This window comes from Branchiostoma belcheri, unplaced genomic scaffold (assembly GCF_001625305.1).
Source record: "Branchiostoma belcheri isolate BF01 breed outbred unplaced genomic scaffold, Haploidv18h27 scaffold194, whole genome shotgun sequence".
NCBI lineage: Eukaryota > Metazoa > Chordata > Leptocardii > Amphioxiformes > Branchiostomatidae > Branchiostoma > Branchiostoma belcheri.
Genome location: NW_017803424.1, coordinates 207605 through 226997, shown reverse-complemented (window position 1 = coordinate 226997; position 19393 = coordinate 207605). Strand labels below are relative to the sequence as shown.

Below are 19393 nucleotides of genomic sequence, written 5' to 3'. Positions count from 1 at the left end.
CAAAGGGCTCCGTTCTATATCAAAGGGGCGGGGGAGGTGCTTTTCGTCATGGAGTTCTTAAAGTTGTCATGCTAGAATCCTGACACCTTTTGTATAAGTAGTAACTCGTACAGAGACACAAACTGTAAACTCGAAACAATTTACAGTGCACTGTCGTAAACCGTGGCGCCTAAACTGGTACTGTAGTAGATTAAATATCCCCTTTTATTCTTAGTATAGTCCAAGGCCGAGCGAGGTTCAAAGGTTAGCCTTTGTCCTGTGGAGCCAATATGGTCTCGGACCGGAGTTTCTTTCACAGTGTGTATATACGACGGACACCCTCAGGCCGAAAACTCCGCCAAGATAATGAGACCGGAACAGCTGTTTCTAGCCGGCTCCCGATACCTGTTTGAACATCGTCTGCTTGACTACTTGTCCTGGCGGCCGCCCAGGCTAGGATATACCGGAAAGGACAAATTACAATCTACTTGGAACCTTGAAACCATGGTTGTTTATTACCTTCGCCAAGAAGGTTATGTTTTCGTAGGCGTTCGTGTGTGTGTGTGTGTGTGTGTGTCAGCACGATAACTCAAGAAGGCCAAAATGGATTGTCTTGATATTTGGTAGGTGGATAGGTCTTCATGAGACGTGGAACTGATTAAATTTTGGGCCCCCTAGCTGCTTGTTATGGTACTGCAGCTGAAATTCCGGTTTTGATATCTCGTGATCTAGACATGCTAGGGTGACGAAATTTGGATGGTAGGTAGCTCTTGTGCTGGGGAAGAAGTGATGTGAGTTTGGTCTCCCCAGCGGCTTGCTCTGAAACTGCAGGGGCGTTAGTTGAAAAATATTTAAAGGCGGATAACTCTAGAACCGATTGATGGATCGTCGTGATTTTTGGCATGTAGGTAGCTGAAGTGATGCTTAACATAATAATATTATAATTATGCATATATTAATGTAATTTGCATAATTAATGAGGAAATTCTATTAATCAGCTGCATTCCATGATAGGACTATTCAAGCTTGTGACATATGTAATTAAGAACGGCAGAAATACAGGCAGATATCGATTATGCAAATGAAGACTTAATTTGCATAATTAATGAGAAAATGTTATATTTACATAGTGGTAACTGCCTGGAATTTCATACTTGGGATATTTGAAAGTTATGTGAAGGTGAACATAATTAAACATAACTTATTCAAATAAGGACCTCGTTTGTATAATTTATAAGGAAATGCTATAATGGCATTCTTTGATAAGATAAGACTGTCTTCTGGTTTAGAATATGATCAACAGATATAATTGATGCAAATATAGGATCCTTTTTGCACAATCAGGGGGATTAATCTATAATTTCTTACTCATAAAGGCTAACATCATTTGGCGAAGGTATGAGATCGTGGAACTCTAGTTGTTGATAAACCAAGCTGACTGTCTGGTACTAGAAGGTAAATACGTGAAAAAGCCGTTAAGTAGCTATTGTTCTCCTAAATCTATTTTAACTAGGTATCTTCCTTTAACCAGGAATCCACACATACACGGACATTCTCTCCATAGAGCAAACACAACTTGTATTGGCTCTCTCCACATATATTCCAGAGTGATCCCTAACGGAGACCAGTGCCCATGCATATAGTAAATATGGTGGAAAACCATAGATCTTACATCCCCTGTTCTTTGATTTGATTAATTATAAATATTAAGCTGTATAAAATCGGCATTGTTAATTGTTCCTAATTGTTTATTATCCTGTTATGAGGGCTCACTAGCGGTTTGGTCCCTCGATGGGCAAAATCGCTTGAGATTTACCCCCCCCCCCCACCACACACACACACCCACACATCGCACCCCCTGATATTCTCCGGGTCTAAATCTCCAGGGTTTAGCCCCAAGGACAAATCATGTATTTTACCCCTTTTTTTTTCAAGAATCTTATTCAAGAAATATGAAACAGTACAAATACAAAGAGAACATGGGTAACAAAAAATTACATAAAAGACACGTTCTGTTATGGTTGACTAAAAGTAAGAACCAAAAATAACTTATGTAAAATGAGGCAAAACAAGTTAAATATGCATAACACGGCCAAAATGAAAAATTAATCTGAACATAAAGTTCCCCACATACCCCGATGCTTCTCCAGCTTCCCTCTCCGAGATGCAATAAGAAACTCTGTCTTTTGGTAAAAGTATACTGATTTTTTAAAGGACTGAAAATGCTCGGTTGGGTTAAGGCGGCCTAGGCTGATATTCATGTTCGAGTTCGGACGTGTGTCTGCACGGTTGCCACATACATGTTTCGAACCCGAATCATGTTCCACCATGTTCGATATGACGTCATTCGAATAGAACGCGTGTTCGAATTCGGGGTTACCGGCGGTCATTTGTATGTTTCCCCTGTAAACCCGCGTTGTTACGCATTTTATTCACGGAGTATGACTTAAACGGCTTTACGCGCAGCTGAAAACAACATAATTCATCCTTAGAGTAATCCATGTTTACGTATTATCACTTTTTTATCAAAATTGTCCGAGGCTATTTTGCATATAAGTCGAAATTTTTTAACTGTGGCGATTTTTTTACGAAAAATGACAGAAAAATAGCTGTTTCTGTCGTTTTTGGCCCAAAAAACAATGTAACTGTCATTTAAAACAAAATAGCCTCGGACAAAAATAATAAATAGGGGGTTGGCTTTCTACTTGTAAAATATCATGATGAAAGGTGTTGTTACCGCTTGCGCGTACAGCCATGAAGTAAACAGCTTTTTTAAACCAAAATGTTGATTTTTAACCCAAAAATTCAGAAGTAGTAAAAACAAACTTACCTTTATTCAGTGTGTTTCAAGTACTACTAGAACTGTGTGAAGTTTAGTTGTGGTGCGACCAAGCTATCAAAAGTTACAGCCATATGTATGAAATACTAATCATAGTTGGCCATAGGCTGCCTTAACCCAACCGAGTGTAGACTTTTATATCGCCTAGAGCGAAAGATAAAGAGTTTACCCAGTAAAATAATTAAAGTCTTTAATCATGTATTTTACCCCTTATCTAAACTGAGATTTTGCACCATCCGGAATAAAGGTTGGAGCATTACCCACGAAGTTTTTTACATCGCATTTTGATGTTAAAAATGCACGTTGTTACATAATTTTTCAATGTTATTTTGTTATAATTAGGGTCCGTTTTCGTATTACCTGTACAGTGTATCGCCTAAAACCCCATCTTAGATAAGTTGAGGTACCTGTGTATTGCATGCAAGGTGCACGTGTATTACCTGGGTGTTGATAATATAAGACATCCGTTTATTAATACATTTACAGCCGTTTAAGATTGTACTGATTACTTTAATATATTAATATGTTCATTTAAATTAACATCCAACCAACGTACAGTTCCACCAACATGTCATTTTTTTTCAGACAGCGAAATTTAATGCCACAGGTGGTGCACATTCACCATTCATTACAGAGTACCAGAAATATATACAAAAAGTTTGTCGACAATAACACTGCCAGAGAATACAAATTTGAAACATATAAAAAACACATACTTAGTATTCTTATAATATCCTGGTGCAGTTTGATAACAGTCTAAAGTTTGTAGTATCACATTCATAACGGACTCAAAGTCAAAGAAAATCTATCAGAGACCAATCACACATCTCTTTTTGACAGAACAATGTCAACGGCATCAATTCTTCTCTTTTTCTTTCTGTTGACAAGCAATACAGCGTAGGTATCCTTGGCAGGTACAGGGTTAGATACCTTAATATAATGTTGTCTTTAGCAAGTTCAGCGTTTCTTTCATTTACAAGCTGCGAGCGCGCTGTCTGTAAGGGAGGGGGAGGTGTTCATAAACTGCTAACCCACGAGAGTTCCCCCTTAGCCTGCGCCCAGCAGATAAGACTTTATCGCGGTCCTGGAAGTTGACAAAGCGTGCGAGCAGGGGTGGGTTGGGACGCGAGGTAGTCGGGCTGGATATTCGATGCACTGCGGCGGTCGGCATAGCGTCCGCGGCCGGTAAGTGTATCTCCTCCGCCAGGAAACGTGACAGGACCCGCGCAGAGTCTTCCTCCTTGTTGAAGGGCAAACCTCTAACGATCACATCCGGCTTCATAGAGTATCTTTCGGTCAATAAGACTGCCCTCACCCTCTCTCTCTGTTCCTCGCGTAAAGCATCGCGGAGAGTGTCCAACTCGCCAGAGTAGAACTCGGCCGTCTTCTCTAACTCCCGTACACGTTCACGTAGTACGTTGACCTCACTAGACAGGCCATCTACTCTTACATCCAAACACTGAATTTGGCTCGAATGCCTATCTCCAACAGCTTCTTGTTGTTTTTTGGTTTGTTCTAAAATAACACTGGCAAGATTTTGAAGTTCTGGAGGGAGCGAAGACAAACTCACAGTTGCAGTTTTTTCGTTGGACGCCATCTTAGGTGTTTTCGTAGGAGGGGGTTCCGCTGAGTGGGGCTGGATTCATCGGCACTCGCGCTGCTTCCAGAGGTCCTATTTCGCTTTTCCATCCAGCCAAAAAGGACAGCAAGACACCACAGAAGATTCGGTACAGTTAGCGTGGAGTACACAGCGTAAAAATGCAGTTTAGATGTGGAAGATGTACAAAAAAGGGAGCTTGGCGCCTAACGTCAGTCTTTCGCCGCCATCTTGGATCAGGCTCCATTACATATCACTTTACATAAAACATATTATAGCTGCGAATTCTTGCATTGAAAGACTTAGGCCACAAAGCCGCTACCGGCCTTGCTGCTGCCTGGCTACCGCTTGCCATGCTCTGTTGCATCCCCTACCAATGAAATGAATTGAAACAATTTCTTAATGGTACTAACATCTTACATTTCAGAATTAGACGGCCGCATGCGCAGCTGACTCTTGTGCAGGCGTATTATACGCTGTTTTCCTGTCATCAATACAAACACAACTGGTAAAAACTCCCCGCAGCGTCGTCTAAAAGGTTATGGTTGACTTTTGACATCATGACCCACACAAATTAGTCTGCTTTTTTCAGAAAACAAAATACAAAGGAAAGACATACGGTTGAAGGATTATTGGGGAAAGATTTTAATCTTTCCAGACACCTTCTCTCTGAACTGGACATCAACATAGATATCACATATATTTACATATATTTACATCCTTGAAACAAGACGTACACAATATTAGTTTGTAGTGTATGTACAGTATCTTCATTTCCAACAAGACTGATTGTAAAAGTTAATACGTTGTACAATTAGTAAGTTCCCAGCATGATGTAATCATTTTGTCGTTAATTTTACCTGTAAGACTAATGATTATGAAATTTAAGCCCTATTATGCTCGATATACGTTCGGTACACTCTTGATATTATGCCATGTATTGTTGTTCGTTGTATTGAGTTATATTCAATAAAGATCTGAAAAAAAAAGAAGAAAGAACACAAGGCGTCGAAAAAAATTCAAAAAAGTCCAAGACAAAACACTTTACTAAAGAAAAAATAACAAACGGCGAAGATATGGTTTTTACCTACTTAAATACGTTCATCTAGGAATTAAATTTACACAACGTCTCTTTGTCAGCAATATTGAAAATGATTAATAAAAGTATGTAACATTTAGTATATTCACCTTTCTTAAAAACATCTTTGCATAATTTGCCCTTTTGAAACAACCCCAGACTTACCCTATTGAAAAACAAAATGTTATTTTCAAACAAACTGCTGCCATGCAGTTAAAAATAGCACATTTTGTCCTAACAAATTAAACATCGTCTCACTCAATACTGACCTTCTTGCCAGGTTGTGGGAGCGAACCCAGCTGAGTAGTTCCCGCTGTCGTAACTCCTCATGACACAATCCTTACAAACAAGTGCAATAAAAAAGAGATAACACGTTAGATATAACAGAGTATAAAAAATGATAAAACAGTTTAAAATCCAGGATTAAAAAGATTACAATAAAACGGATTTCAAAGTATTTTGCCACTCCGACCTAATGCCAAATTTCTTACCATTTGGCAAAAAGACTGAATAAATTGATTCGGTTTAAAGTGATAGCGGGGAAAAGAGGAGAAGGATAATGAGGGAAACATTTTATCGATACCAAAGATAATATGGTATGGACTAAAATATAGAATAACATTAGTCTTCACTACAAATGGTACGGAGCTTTAAATCAATGGATGTTTGGAGTATTTTAACTGTAAGAACGTACATTTGTAGAATCAGTATTTAGGCCACAGGAAGTAAATTTCATGGATGACATCTTCCGCAGACTCCAAATCTAGTGCGAGAGGGCGAAAAAAACGGGCCAAAAAAACAAGGTTCCTATATGACATCATAGATCCTGTTAAAAAAGGAATGATACTTATTGTGCTAACTTTACTACCAATTATCACAGCATCCATTTGTCACTGAAACAACATTGAAAAAGAAAACAGTTCAATCATTGCACACATGGTTTTTATTCAGTGGGGACAAGAATGAAGAATGAAATACATCTCTGCATTTAGTACAAGTCAAAACAATAAATCAGAGCCTTGTCTTGTCTTCTCTATTCATGTTTATCTGCCGTACACGTTCAAGGCATGCCATTTTGTCAATTTTTGGCATGTTGACCACTGACAACAAAGGTTTTTTTTTTTTCAAAATCATGCGAAAATCAATGCTCGCGCTGATGCCATCCATAAAATTACTTGCTGTGGCCCTAGTGCACGCGATCCGATGAATCAAGGTCATCTATTAATGTAAACACAAGCTACATCCTACGTAGGAAGCAATAACGTTTGCGTGTGTATTTTTAACTAAATGTACATACATATATGCTTGCATATAAATAAGTGCGACATCAGCCTTGGTCACACAGGGACACAGTATTCAGAAACACTACAGGTAGGTAAGAATAGGAGTATTATATATTTTTGTACATTAATGTACGTTTTACTCCAATACGTAACTTTGGCGCTTGTATGTTGCAACTCATATCAATCATTTTTTTGCCTCTATTTTAAGTTTTTGGAAGTAAGAATTCATATAATTATCGATTCACACATAAGTCGCTGTCCATGTTCAGCGGGGGATTTAACAGCATGGATCTTACATCGCTATATAATTAACAAAACAATTGCTTCGCAATGTGTGTTAATTATGTGTAAACTTCAGTTTACTTATTCATAAAAAGGAGTATACTGTACTAAACCATATGTTTAGAGACCTCGTATCCCTATAAAAGATTTATAGCTTCGTACATTTTAAACAAATAAGTTCATTTCGATAATACGTGCAAGGTTTTATGTACGCTAGCTACAGTACACAACACAACAGACTTCTGATACACAGGTGCTTTATCTATTTCTCTGAAGCATGTATTTAGTTTCCTGAGACCATATTATGCTGACAAAGGCCAGGGAGACGTGGAAATAGACGTGAAGCATACGGAGTATTTCCCCAGTAAAGTTGTGTTTACCATTGTGCCCAACAATAACTGAACAACTACATGTGTGCCTCTCTGAGAAGAGACGGCTGTCTTACTTGGAACCTATCAAATTCATTTCAGCTTGTGTTTGTAGTATTATACTATTTAGGAATTTGCAGGAGTTCCTCGTTTTGATTTATTTACCATCAAATATGTAAAGATAAGGGTACTGAGGTGCATTGTTTGGCAATATGATTCCCAACTAGCTATATGATTCCCAACTAGCTAGAGTTCCACGATGCCATGCCTTCGCCGTTGATTGATATTAACATTCATCACTGACGAATTATGGACTGTCACCTTAAACATGTCCGGGTAATTTTTTTTGCAGAAAAAGATACAAGTTTTCTGAACAAAAGGTTTTGTGCTGGAACAACATTTTACTTTAAAAATATGTATGTTTAAGCAATTGTTTTCCATCTGGCATTGTAATTTGTTGCTAGTCTTTGTACCCAAGATGCAATTTGGGATTGTTTCTGATATTCCAGAATTTTTAGTCCTAGGTCTTTAAATTCAATAGGTTGACTATTTTTAAGACATATTTTTAAGTCTTAATATGATAATATTTACAGTGACGATAAAGAGAGGATTTGATATGGGACAGCCTTGCCGTATACCTTTCTTTCGGAGGGAAGAAATAAGACAGCCATCATTTATCATAGATGGTGCTGCTCATTTCATTATACAAGCTTTCCATAGCGTGAATAAAAAAAAAAGGTAGCCTGGGTACCATCCTGGTTAGTTTACGTCCAATACGGATTCCACAGTCGCTACCGATTTTACGTCTAGTTTTGTCGACATATTTGTGAAAAAAATGCATTTTTCGCACTCAATTACCCATTATTAAAAATAGAGGCCATTTTTCAAAAGTCCCTACAACTCTATTTTTGGGACAACCTTTACAGTCATTTTGAGCCGTCGATGAGGTATGTTTGACCATTTTCCAGGTTTGAGCGAGTTTTGAAGACATGTCATGTCGACCAAAGTGTGCATTGTGTTATTCATAATCAATTCAGTATTCAAGGTCACCCACAGATACGTGAATGTTTTCGCTACATGTTACATGCCCACAAAACTAATACTGTACATGTACTGTCCATTAAACGGTCTGTATCTTTAGCAAAAAAAAGTTTTTTTTTTAATGTGTTGTGAGGTGGAGAGGCTTGTTTTGCCGATAAATGACCGTGTGTGACCCCCAAATGGACCATCATCCTACATAGGATCACATAGATATCTGTACACAAAGGCTGCCATATCTATAGTTAATAAAAGTATGTAACATTTAGTATATCTATCTTTCTGAAAAACATGTTTGCATAATTTGCCCATTCAAAACAACCCCAGGCTTGCCCTATTGAAAAACAAAATGTTATTTTCAAACAAACTGCTGCCATGCAGTTAAAAATAGCGCATTTTGTCCTAACAAATTAAACATCGTCTCACTCAATACTGACCTTCTTGCCAGGTTGTGGGAGCGAACCCAGCTGAGTAGTTCCAGCTGTCGTAACTCCTCGTGACACAATCCTTAAAAACAAGTGCAGCCCAGAGTGTAAAAAATGATAAAACAGTTTAAAAGCCAGTATTAAAAAGATTACAATAAAACGGTTGGAAGTATTTTGCCACTCCGACCTAATGCCGAATTCCTTACCATTTGGCAAAAAACTGAAAAAATTGATTCGACTTAAAGTGATAGTAGGGAAAAGAGGAGAAGGAAAATGCGGGAAACCAATACATTTAAACGATAAAAAGATAATATGGTATGGACTAAAATATAGAATAACATTAGTCTTCACAACAAATGGTACAGAGCTTTAAATCAATGAATGTTTGTAGTATTTTAACTGTAAGAACGCACATTTGTAGAACCAGTATTTAGGCCACAGCAAGTAAATTTTATGGATGACATCTTCCGCAGATCCAAATCTAATGCGACAGGGCTAAAAAAAAAGATTCCTATATTTTCAAATTTTGACATCATAAACACTGTTAAACAAGAAATAATGCCTATATTGTGCTAACTTTACTGCCAACTATCGCAACATCCATTTGTCCCTGAAATAGAGAACGTTTCAATCATTGCACAAATGGTTTTGATTCAGTGGGAACATATACAAAAAATAAACATCACAGCATCAAAGTCAAGTTTAAACAATAAATCAAAGCCCTGTCTTGTCTCCTGTCTTCGTGTTTATCTGCACGTTTCATCGTGACAAGGCATGTTATTTTGTCCATTTTCGGCATGTTGACCACTGTCAAGAGAGTTTCTTGTGTTTTTATTCCAAAATTAGGCGAAAATCAAGGCGCGCGCTGATGCCATCCATAAAAATTCACGATGGTCAAATATAAGCCCAAATATTCCAACCTTTTTTTCTAACGTCAGTTGTCCTAGAATAAGCAGTCGAACCGCTGAGAGTGATTTCATACCAATTTAAGCACTGTAATCAAAACAACATCATTTTAGGTATATGCAGAGCCGATTTTATCACATTTGGACAAGAGAGTCCCCTTGAAAATATTGCTTAACAAAAAGTTTACCGTTGAGACTGGCTCCGCGGAAGCCGCGCGTGGAACCCCGGTAACCTGATACCCCTCCGTAGAATTGGAAATTTTACCCTAGGAATTGACCGCCGTGATTACCTCCATTAAAAATGGAGGTATTGCTTTTGGCGTGTCTGTGTGTGTGTGTGTGTGTATATCTGTCTGTCTGTGTGTGTGTCTGTGTGTGTGTTTGTGTTTCCGCACATTTGTAGTCAGCATAACTTCACAACGCCTTTATGGATTGTGATGATATTTTGTGTGCTGATAAGTCTTAGGAAGACAAAGGTCAAGGTAAAATATGGGCCTCCTGGTGGATGTCCTTTGGTTCTTCAGCGGAACTTCCGGTTTTGTATCTTTTGTCCTGAACATGCTATGGTCTTGACTTTTTGGTGACAGATAGCTTATCTTGTCAGGAATAAGTGGTGTGGGTTTGGTCCCCCTAGCAGCTTGTTCATGAACTGCAGGGGACTTTTAGGCAAAACATTTTAAAGCCAATAAGTCCAGATAGGAATAACGTATTTTCATTATTTTTGATGTGTAGGTAGCTAAGAGAGAGTTTTACATACTTGAATGGAAATTATGCAAATGAGGACTTAATTTGCATAATTAAGGAGGAAATGCTATAATTATAGTGTTTTATAAAATAGCTCTTTTATACATGTAATCTATTCAATCTGTGGCAGGCGGAACATCAACAGATACCAATTATGCAAATGATGACATAATTTGCATAATAAACCTGTTGAAATGAAGTATGACAAAGCAAGCCCATATTTCATGGAGTTATGATATCTCAGAACTCTTGTTACTTGATGTGGCATTAGTGCACATGATCCGATGAATCAAGGACATCTATCAATGTTTACACAAGGTACATCCTACGTACAATATAGAAAGCAGTAACCTTTGCGAGTGTATTTTAAACTAGATGTACATAAATATCAATAAGTGCGACATCATGCTTGGTCACACAGGGACACAGTCATCAGTAACTCTACAGGTAGGTAAGAATAGGTACTATATTTTTGTACATTAATGGACTTTTTACTGGATCCATTACGTAAGTTTGGCGCTTGTATGTTGCAACTTAAGTAAAGTAGTTTTTTTTTAATTTACATTGTCTCTATTTCAAGTTTTTGGAAGTTAGTATGTATATAATTATCGATTCAAAAATAAGTCGCAGTCCATCTTCAGCGGGGGGATTTCATTATTATTTAACAGCATGGATCTCGCATTGCTATATAAAAGACACTATTACCTTGCAATGTGTGTTAATTATGTGTGAACTTTGGTTTGGTAATTCATAAAAACGAGAAGGATGTCCTAAAACATATGTTTAGAGACTTCGTATCGATCTCTTTGAAAGATTTGGAGCCTTTGTAAATTTTTTTATAAATAAGTTCATTTAGATAATCCATGCATGCAAGGGTTTTCGTACGCTACAGTACTTAACACAACAGGCTTCTGATACACTGGTGCTACACCTATTTATCTGAAGCATTTACGAATGTATACGTAATTTCCTAATTCTACATAATGCTGGCAAAGGCCAGGGAGACGTGGACATATATAGACATGAAGCATAAGGAGTATTTTCCCATTAAAATTGTGTTTAACATTGTGCCTAACAATAACTGAACAACTACATGTGTGCCTCTCTGAGGAGAGACGGCTGTCTTACTTGGAACATATCAAATTCATTTCAGCTTGTGTTTGTAGTATTATACTATTTAGGAATTTGCAGAAGTTCCTCGTTTTGACTTACTTACCATCAAATATTTGAAGTTAAATGTATGAGGGTACTGAGGTGCATTGCTTGGCAAGGTATGGGGCCTATACGATTCCCAACTGGAGTTTCTCGATGCCATACCTTCGCCGTTGATTGATGTTAACATTTATCACTGACGAATTATAAACATGCCTGGGCCATTCTTTTTACAGAAAAAGATACAACTTTTCAGAACAAAAGTGTTGTCTATCTATGCATGTTTCAATCTATTAACCTTCGTATTTACTTAATTTACTTAATTCTGTATATGTCTAGGAGCATTTCCCATGGATATGTCATCGTAGACTAATGGGGTAGTGCCATTAGCTACTTATGAGCTTTTTTAAATTTCTGCCCCATTACCTGGATCAGTTTTAACTTAAATTCACTCTATGCCTGGGCATATCTTATTTTAACAGACGCATTTACATATTTACAGTGAGGATAAAGAGAAGATATGGGACAGCCTTGCCGTATACCCCTCTTTTAGAGGAAGAATAAGACAGCCCTCATTTTTTGAAGATGGTGCTGCTCATTTCATTATACAAGCTTTCCATAGCGTGAATAAGAAAGGTAGCCTGGGTACCATCCTGGTTACTTGACGCCTGCTCACAGTTGACACCTGCTCCCTCTTTTAAGTTAGGTTTTTGTCGACATATCTGTGAACAAATTGTGTTTTTCTCAATAATTACCCATTACTTAAAATTGAAGCCATTTAAAAAAAAATCTCTACAACTTTATTTTCCCAACAACCGTTACAGTTATTTTGAGTCGTCAATGAGGTATGTTTGACTCTCCAATATTGTTTCAGAATTAATCGAGTTTTGAAGACATGTCATGTCGACCAAAAGTGTCCATTGCATATTGTGTTATTCATAATGGTGTTCATAAAGAATCATTACTGAACAGTATTCAGGGTCACTCACGGATACGTCAATGTTTTCGCTACATGTAACATATCCACAAACTAATAGCCTACATTCACAGTCCAGGAAACGGTTTATATCTATAGAAAAGTGTTTTGTTTTTAATGTGTTGTGAGGCACGGAGGCGTAGGGCTTGTTTTCCCGGTAAATCAACGTAGGTGACCCCCAAATGGAACGCGGGTTCGATTCGAATTGCCCAGATCGAACACGATCGAACACAATCGAATTCTAGGAAAGCTAGGAACTTTGTAGCCCAAATTTGACCACCGTGGAAGTGAGCTATAATTCACATTCACATACACCGGTATATAGTTAATTTCAAACAGAACTAGCATTGTGTGAAGTTTCAACAGTTGTTTGTTTACTTTATTATGTCATCAATTGTATTCCCTTTTTCTAAAAAAAAAGTCAGCACTTATTTGCTAATTAGATCAACTTCTTTTTTTAATACTTATGAGCGTTGCATACTCTTCTGTTACAGATATCTAAAAGTACTTTACAAAAGTTCATTGGGCGTCAACAAACCATGACGTCAACCCTTGTTATCTGGGTGACGATGGTGATACTCTTGGCAGAACAAGGTATGTAACCGCACTGCATCATTTTTTTAAATGATGTTAAAACGCATGGACATATTGCTTGCCTTTTTAACTTCTTAGGACTAAAGATGCATTTACATTCACAAAGATGGTTATGTTTTCGTGTGTGTGTGTGTGCGCGCGTGCGTGTGTGTGTGTGTGTCCGAGTGTAAACACAATAACTTGAAAAGACTTGAAATAAATTGACTTGATATTTCGTAGGTCGGTAGGTCTTCATGAGACCTTAAACATTAATAGATTTTGGACCCCTAGCGGCTTTTTTAGTACTGCAGCTAAACTTACGGTTATTGTATCTGAAATCTGAATAATGGGACTTGAGCCCCCTAGCAGCTTGCTTTGGAACTGCAGAAGCGTTTGTTAAAAAATATTTGAAAGAGGATAACTCAAGACCGGTTGGCGGATTGTCGTGATTTTTGTTATATAGTTATGTAGGTAACTTAAGTGATGCTTGACATAACAAGAGTTCCGAGGAGATCTCATACCTCCATGAAATATGGGCTTTCTTTGTCATACTTCATTTCAACATGTCCTCATTAATTATATAAATGACCTCTACATTAACATAATATCTGCATAGTGGTGTTTAACCTTTAAGTAACGCACATGTCATGTGGTATAAAATTCCTATTATTCACCAATAAGGAGTCACAGAATTTTCAAATTAATTATGCAAAGTAGGTCATAATTTGCGTAAATTGGCATCTGTTGATGTTCCGCCTGCCGCAGATTAAATAGATAACATGTATAAAAGAACTATTATGTAAAATAATGTAATTATAGAATTCCCTCCTTAATTATGCTCATTAAGTCCTTATTTACATAATTTGCAATATGTACATCTTTTTCTCAGCTACCTACACACCAAAAATGATGAAAATACGTTGTTCCTTTCTGGATTTAATGGCTTTTACAGATTTCGCCAGAAAGTACCCTGCAGTTCTAGAACAAGCTGCTAGGGGGACCAAACCCGAATTTCGATCTCAATTATACAAATTGAGTCCAACTTTGCATACATTGGATTTAATTTTGTATAACTCTCTCTTTTAGCTACATACGTATCAAAAATGATAAAAAAATACCTTGTTCCTATCTGGACTTATTGGCTTTTAAAAATTTTGTCAAAATTCTGAGAATCCCCTGCAGTTCGAAACCCACAACACTTATTCTTGACAGGAAAAGCTATCTGTGACCAAAAAGTTAAGACCATAGCATGTTCAGGACAAAATAAAAACCGGAAGTTCTGCTGCAGTATCAAGGTCATACACCAGGAGGCCCATATTTGACCTTGACCCTCGTCTTTCCAAGACTTACCAGCATACGAAATATCATCCAAATCCATAAAGGCGTTATGAAGTTATGCTGACTACAAATGTGCGGAAACACAAACACACACAGACACACACACATATACACACGGACACACAGACACGCCATTTTTCATGGAGGTAAATATGCAAAAATCATGCAATATTTATGTAATTTGCATAGTCTATTAGGATGTTCTTGAAATCAGCTGCATTACATAAAAAGGAATATTTAAGCTTGTGGCATGTGTAATTGAGAACGAGAGAAACATAGGCGGAAATTTTAATTTAAAAGCATGTAAACTGACACTGAATTTGCATAATTAATGGAAAATGTCATAATTCAACAATGGTAAGTACCTGAATTCCGTACTTGGGGGATTAAAAGGTAAGTGAAGGTGAACACCATTACCTGAACTTTTACCTGAACTGCAGAGACTACGTCTCTGCAAATCAGGAGCCAGAAGGCGGGTAGCCCTTAGTAGCTCCTATGGTCATCTTTTTCCGTATGTATTCGTCGATGCTACTCTTAAAATCTGTTTACTGACGTCTGATTCACCGTCTCCGGTGGTAACTTGTTCCATTCCTGGATCACTCTGACACTGAAGAATTTTTTCCTGATATTCAACTTAGAAAGTGGCAATTCCAATTTGAGATGATGGCCCCTTGTGGCATAGGGGTTACTTGCTAGTGTGAATAGATCCTCCATGCGAATTCCTTCCTTTCCCTTGAGAATCTTGAAGACTTCTAACATATCCCCACGGAAGCGCCTTACAGCCAGAGTTGTCAATTTCATTTTTCTCAGCCGTTGTTTATATATGTCAAGCCCCGTAAGCTGGGGATGAGTCTACTTGCCCTTCTTTGCACCGCTTCCAAACGGTCTATATCCTTTTGTAGCCATGGGGACCACACCTGTACGCAATACTCCAGGTGTGGCCTCACCATTTGTTTGTACAGTCTGGTGACAACTTCCACCGATTTGTTGTTTATATTCCTCTTAATCAATCCCAACATTCGGTTGGCTTTTTTCACTGCGCATGCCACATGAAGTGAAGGCTTCAATGAATTACAGACATAGATTCCCAAATCTTTTTCTTCAGCGGATTCGTCTAACAACTGTCCATTCATGTAGTACTCGTACTTTGGATTTGTATTCCTAAGGTGGAGTATACAACACTTACTAACATTGTACTGCATTTGCCACTCTTTTTCCCATTTACATGCTATTTTGATATCCTGTTGCAAAGTCTCTCTATCCCCCTCATTTCTAATCTCATGCCATACTTTTGTGTCATCCGCAAATTTTAAAAGATTGGAACATATTCCCTGATCTAGATCATTGATAAAAATGAGGAAAAGAATCGGTCCTAATTAAATATAACTTATTCAAATAAGGACTGCATTTGCATAATATATGAATAAATTCTACAATGGCGTTTTTGTTAAGATAAGACTTTTTTGTTTCATGATTCATTTTCATGAATAATGCAAATAAGGATCATTTTTGTATAATCAAGGGGATAAAAAATATATAATTCGTTAGTCATAAAGTTAACATCATTTGGCGAAGGTATGAGATCGTGGAACTCTAGTTCCTATATAGATAAAAGGGAACTTTGTTTATTTTGTTTAAAAAAGATTATTTTTACCTTCGCTTTATGCAACACGCAGTTACATAGCATACCCTGCAATGAATGCCATAGCATACCCTGCAATGTTTAGATCAAAAGGCGTGGCATTTTAAATTTTGAGGGTATTTTGCATAAATACATAGAGCTGAAAAATTCATTTATGAAACCCAACGCTTCAAGACTTTAATATCCCAGCTTACTAATGTTGACATGTGTGTGTGTGTGTGTGTGTTTGTGTATTAAATATGGGCTAAAATTTTGTTTTGTAGGCTATGGGGATTTGATTCGAGACCTGAGCGGTTACCGCTACAGGGCGGTACGAACCAACCGTAATTTCGACCAAGCCCAGGCGACTTGTGTGTCATATGGCGGACATCTTGCACATGTGAAAAGTTCCAGACAGCAGAGCCTGGTAGTAGTTATGGCATTAGATGAGGCGCGTGCGGATTACTGGATTGGCTGCTCAGACAGAGAGGTATCAATCCGGACTTGTTAATAAGGCAGGGGATTCTTTTAAGGATCGCCATTTGTGACTCCTAAATTACGTATCGTATAACAACCAAATTTTTAGAAAATGGAAAAGTAAAATTAAATGGTGTAATCATAAAATAATATTGTCTAAATTGGCCATTGCAATAAAAATTATAACGTATTTAACAAAAAAAGACATCATACCTCCATGAAATATGTAGAATTTATGTAATGCTTAGGTCACATTTGAAACGGCGCCCGTTCGGCATGTCCTCGGCGTAGACGCCAGCCGGCGTCATGACGCCGAGCTTGCGCCGACTTTGAATAGATGTTTCACGACCCCCTACAACGTGTAGGCAAGTGCTTTTTTGGTGAATGCCCTCTACTTCTTGACACATTTCAACGTATCCATAATGTTTTATAAAAACAGCAAATTTAGATATTACAGTCCAGTCTGTATGTAACACTGCTGTCTTTTCTTAATTCTATCCAGTGCCAGACAGCCCTTGCCAGCAGGCCTAAAACTCGCCATTACCCTACGATTCCTGGCGACCGGGAACAGCTACCGATCCTTGAAGTTTCCCTTCAGGGTAGCCCACATGCAACACAATATCACTGTTCATTCCTGAAGTACATGTATGCCGGGCTATCTCTTGGCTATTTTCCATTGTATATTGGCATTCTGACACACAAGTATACGGTGTAACACACACAAGTGCACGGCGTAACACACGCGTGGTCAACTGTGCGACGTAGTCTGAACAAGGAGTTTACATATGCCCCATTAAACCCAATTTTCCTTAGCACCTTATGCACTTATCAGCACATGTGACGTCATAATCTTAGGCAGGTGCCTGTTCGGCCGCCCGATGGGTCCCGGGCAGTGAGGTTACGGCGTCGCTTCGGCGTACCTTGCCGAACGGGGCCCGAAGTGATTTTAACTCTGAGTTAAAATCGATTCGGCGACCGCGCGGGGCCGAAAGTAGGCCGGCAGCCGTCGGGAAGCCCGCCGGTCTCCGTCCAGGTCCCGTTCGGTAGTGCCAAAAACAGGCCGAACACGCGCCGAGCGGGCCCCTTTCTTGAATTGTGACCTAAATTATAAATGATTTGTTTCATTGAATATGGAAATAATGTGGCAATTAATATGCTTTAGTTGAATTTATGGTGTTCAAAACTCAACTTATAATATTTTGCGTGTCACACTCCTATCTTTTGGCAAAATTTGATTTAAACATTTTCCCATTAATCATGCAAATTACGTATATAGTAAAAAAAATATATGCATAGTGTTCTTAACATTTAAGTAACCTACACAAGGTATGTCACAAGGTATAGAATTGCCATCATTTAACATTAAGAAATCATAAAAATTTTTGGCATTTGTTATGCAAATTAGGTCACCATTTGTATGTTTGGTATCTATTGAAGTTCTATCTGCCATACATTACATATATTACATGTATAAAAGTACTATAATGTAAAACACTGTAATTATAGAATTTCCTCATTATTTATGCAAATTAAGTCTTCATTTGATTATTTAGGTGGCAGATAGCGTTTTCTGTCAGGATTAAGTGGTGTGGGTTTTGTCCCCCTAGCAGCTAGTTCGCGAACTGCAGGGAACTTTCTGGCGAATTCTTTAAAAGCTTATAAGTCCAGATAGGAACAACTTACTTTTCATAATTTTTGGTATGTAGATAGCTGAGAGAGAGTTGTACATAATTATATACAAATTTTGCTAATGAGCCCTTAATTTGCATAATCAAGGGGGAAATTCTATAATTACAGTGTTTTATATATTAGTACTGTTATACATGTAATCTATTTAATCTGTGGCAGGCGGAACATCAACAGATACCAATTATGCAAATGATGACCTAATTCACATAATTAATGAGAAAATTCTGTGACTTGTTATTGGTGAATGATGGTAATTTTATACCTTGTGAAATGTGTAAGTTCCTTAAAGGTTAACACCACTATATGCATACATTATGTTAATGTAGAGTTCATTTTCATAATTAATGACAAAGGAGAGGAATACATGATACATATTGTCCTTTGAATTTAGAAAACCATAAATTAAACTAGATTATGCTACTTACGACCTTATTTACATAGTGAATGAGACAAATTAAAAAGCATTTACAAAAACTCAGATATTTCATGGAGGTATGAAATCTCCGAATTCTTGTAAGGTGTTGTATATGTATTATGTTTGTGTCGTAAATCTGTATGTTTTGTTCGTCCCTACATTGTATTTCTATGTATATTTTAAATCCGCACAATTCAGCAGTCCATAATTTTATGTACTGCTGTCATGCTGACCATTTGTTCGAATAAAAAATAAAATAAAGAATCCCGTATGACCTTTCGCTGTGGAGACTCGTATGCCCCACCTCTGTGGGTTCCGTGCTAGCCGTGTGTATCACCCCTCCCCACTTGGACTTTAAAGCATCCAAAGCAATGGAAACTACCATGTGCTTTTCCTCCCTCCCTCAGTCGTCGTCCCACCCATCCACGAAGGCCTGATACTCAATTTCTTTGCGGAGATACCAGACTATCCTGATAGTCCCCCGTTCTTATGGCTTTTTCAATTGCCAAGTTGCACTCTCTAGTGAATAGTTGGACCGCAGGCACCGCTAACATAAATGCTATCGTTTTCCCCACAAATCTCATGTTTTAACCCTACCTAGACCGGGATTTTTT

General features: G+C 37.9%; 1 protein-coding gene across 1 annotated transcript in view; it reads left to right on the top strand.

Annotated features, from left to right (window-relative positions):
• Positions 1–6814: 6814 nt before the first annotated feature.
• The window catches only part of LOC109468189, a 30896-nt gene continuing 18317 nt past the window's right edge, over positions 6815–19393 (top strand). Inside the window, exons 1-3 of the mRNA XM_019766445.1 lie at positions 6815–6864; positions 13161–13260; positions 16483–16688. Of these exons, the coding sequence (XP_019622004.1) occupies positions 13206–13260; positions 16483–16688 (261 nt within the window). The 5' untranslated portion in view covers positions 6815–6864; positions 13161–13205. The remainder of the gene's footprint in view (positions 6865–13160; positions 13261–16482; positions 16689–19393) is intronic.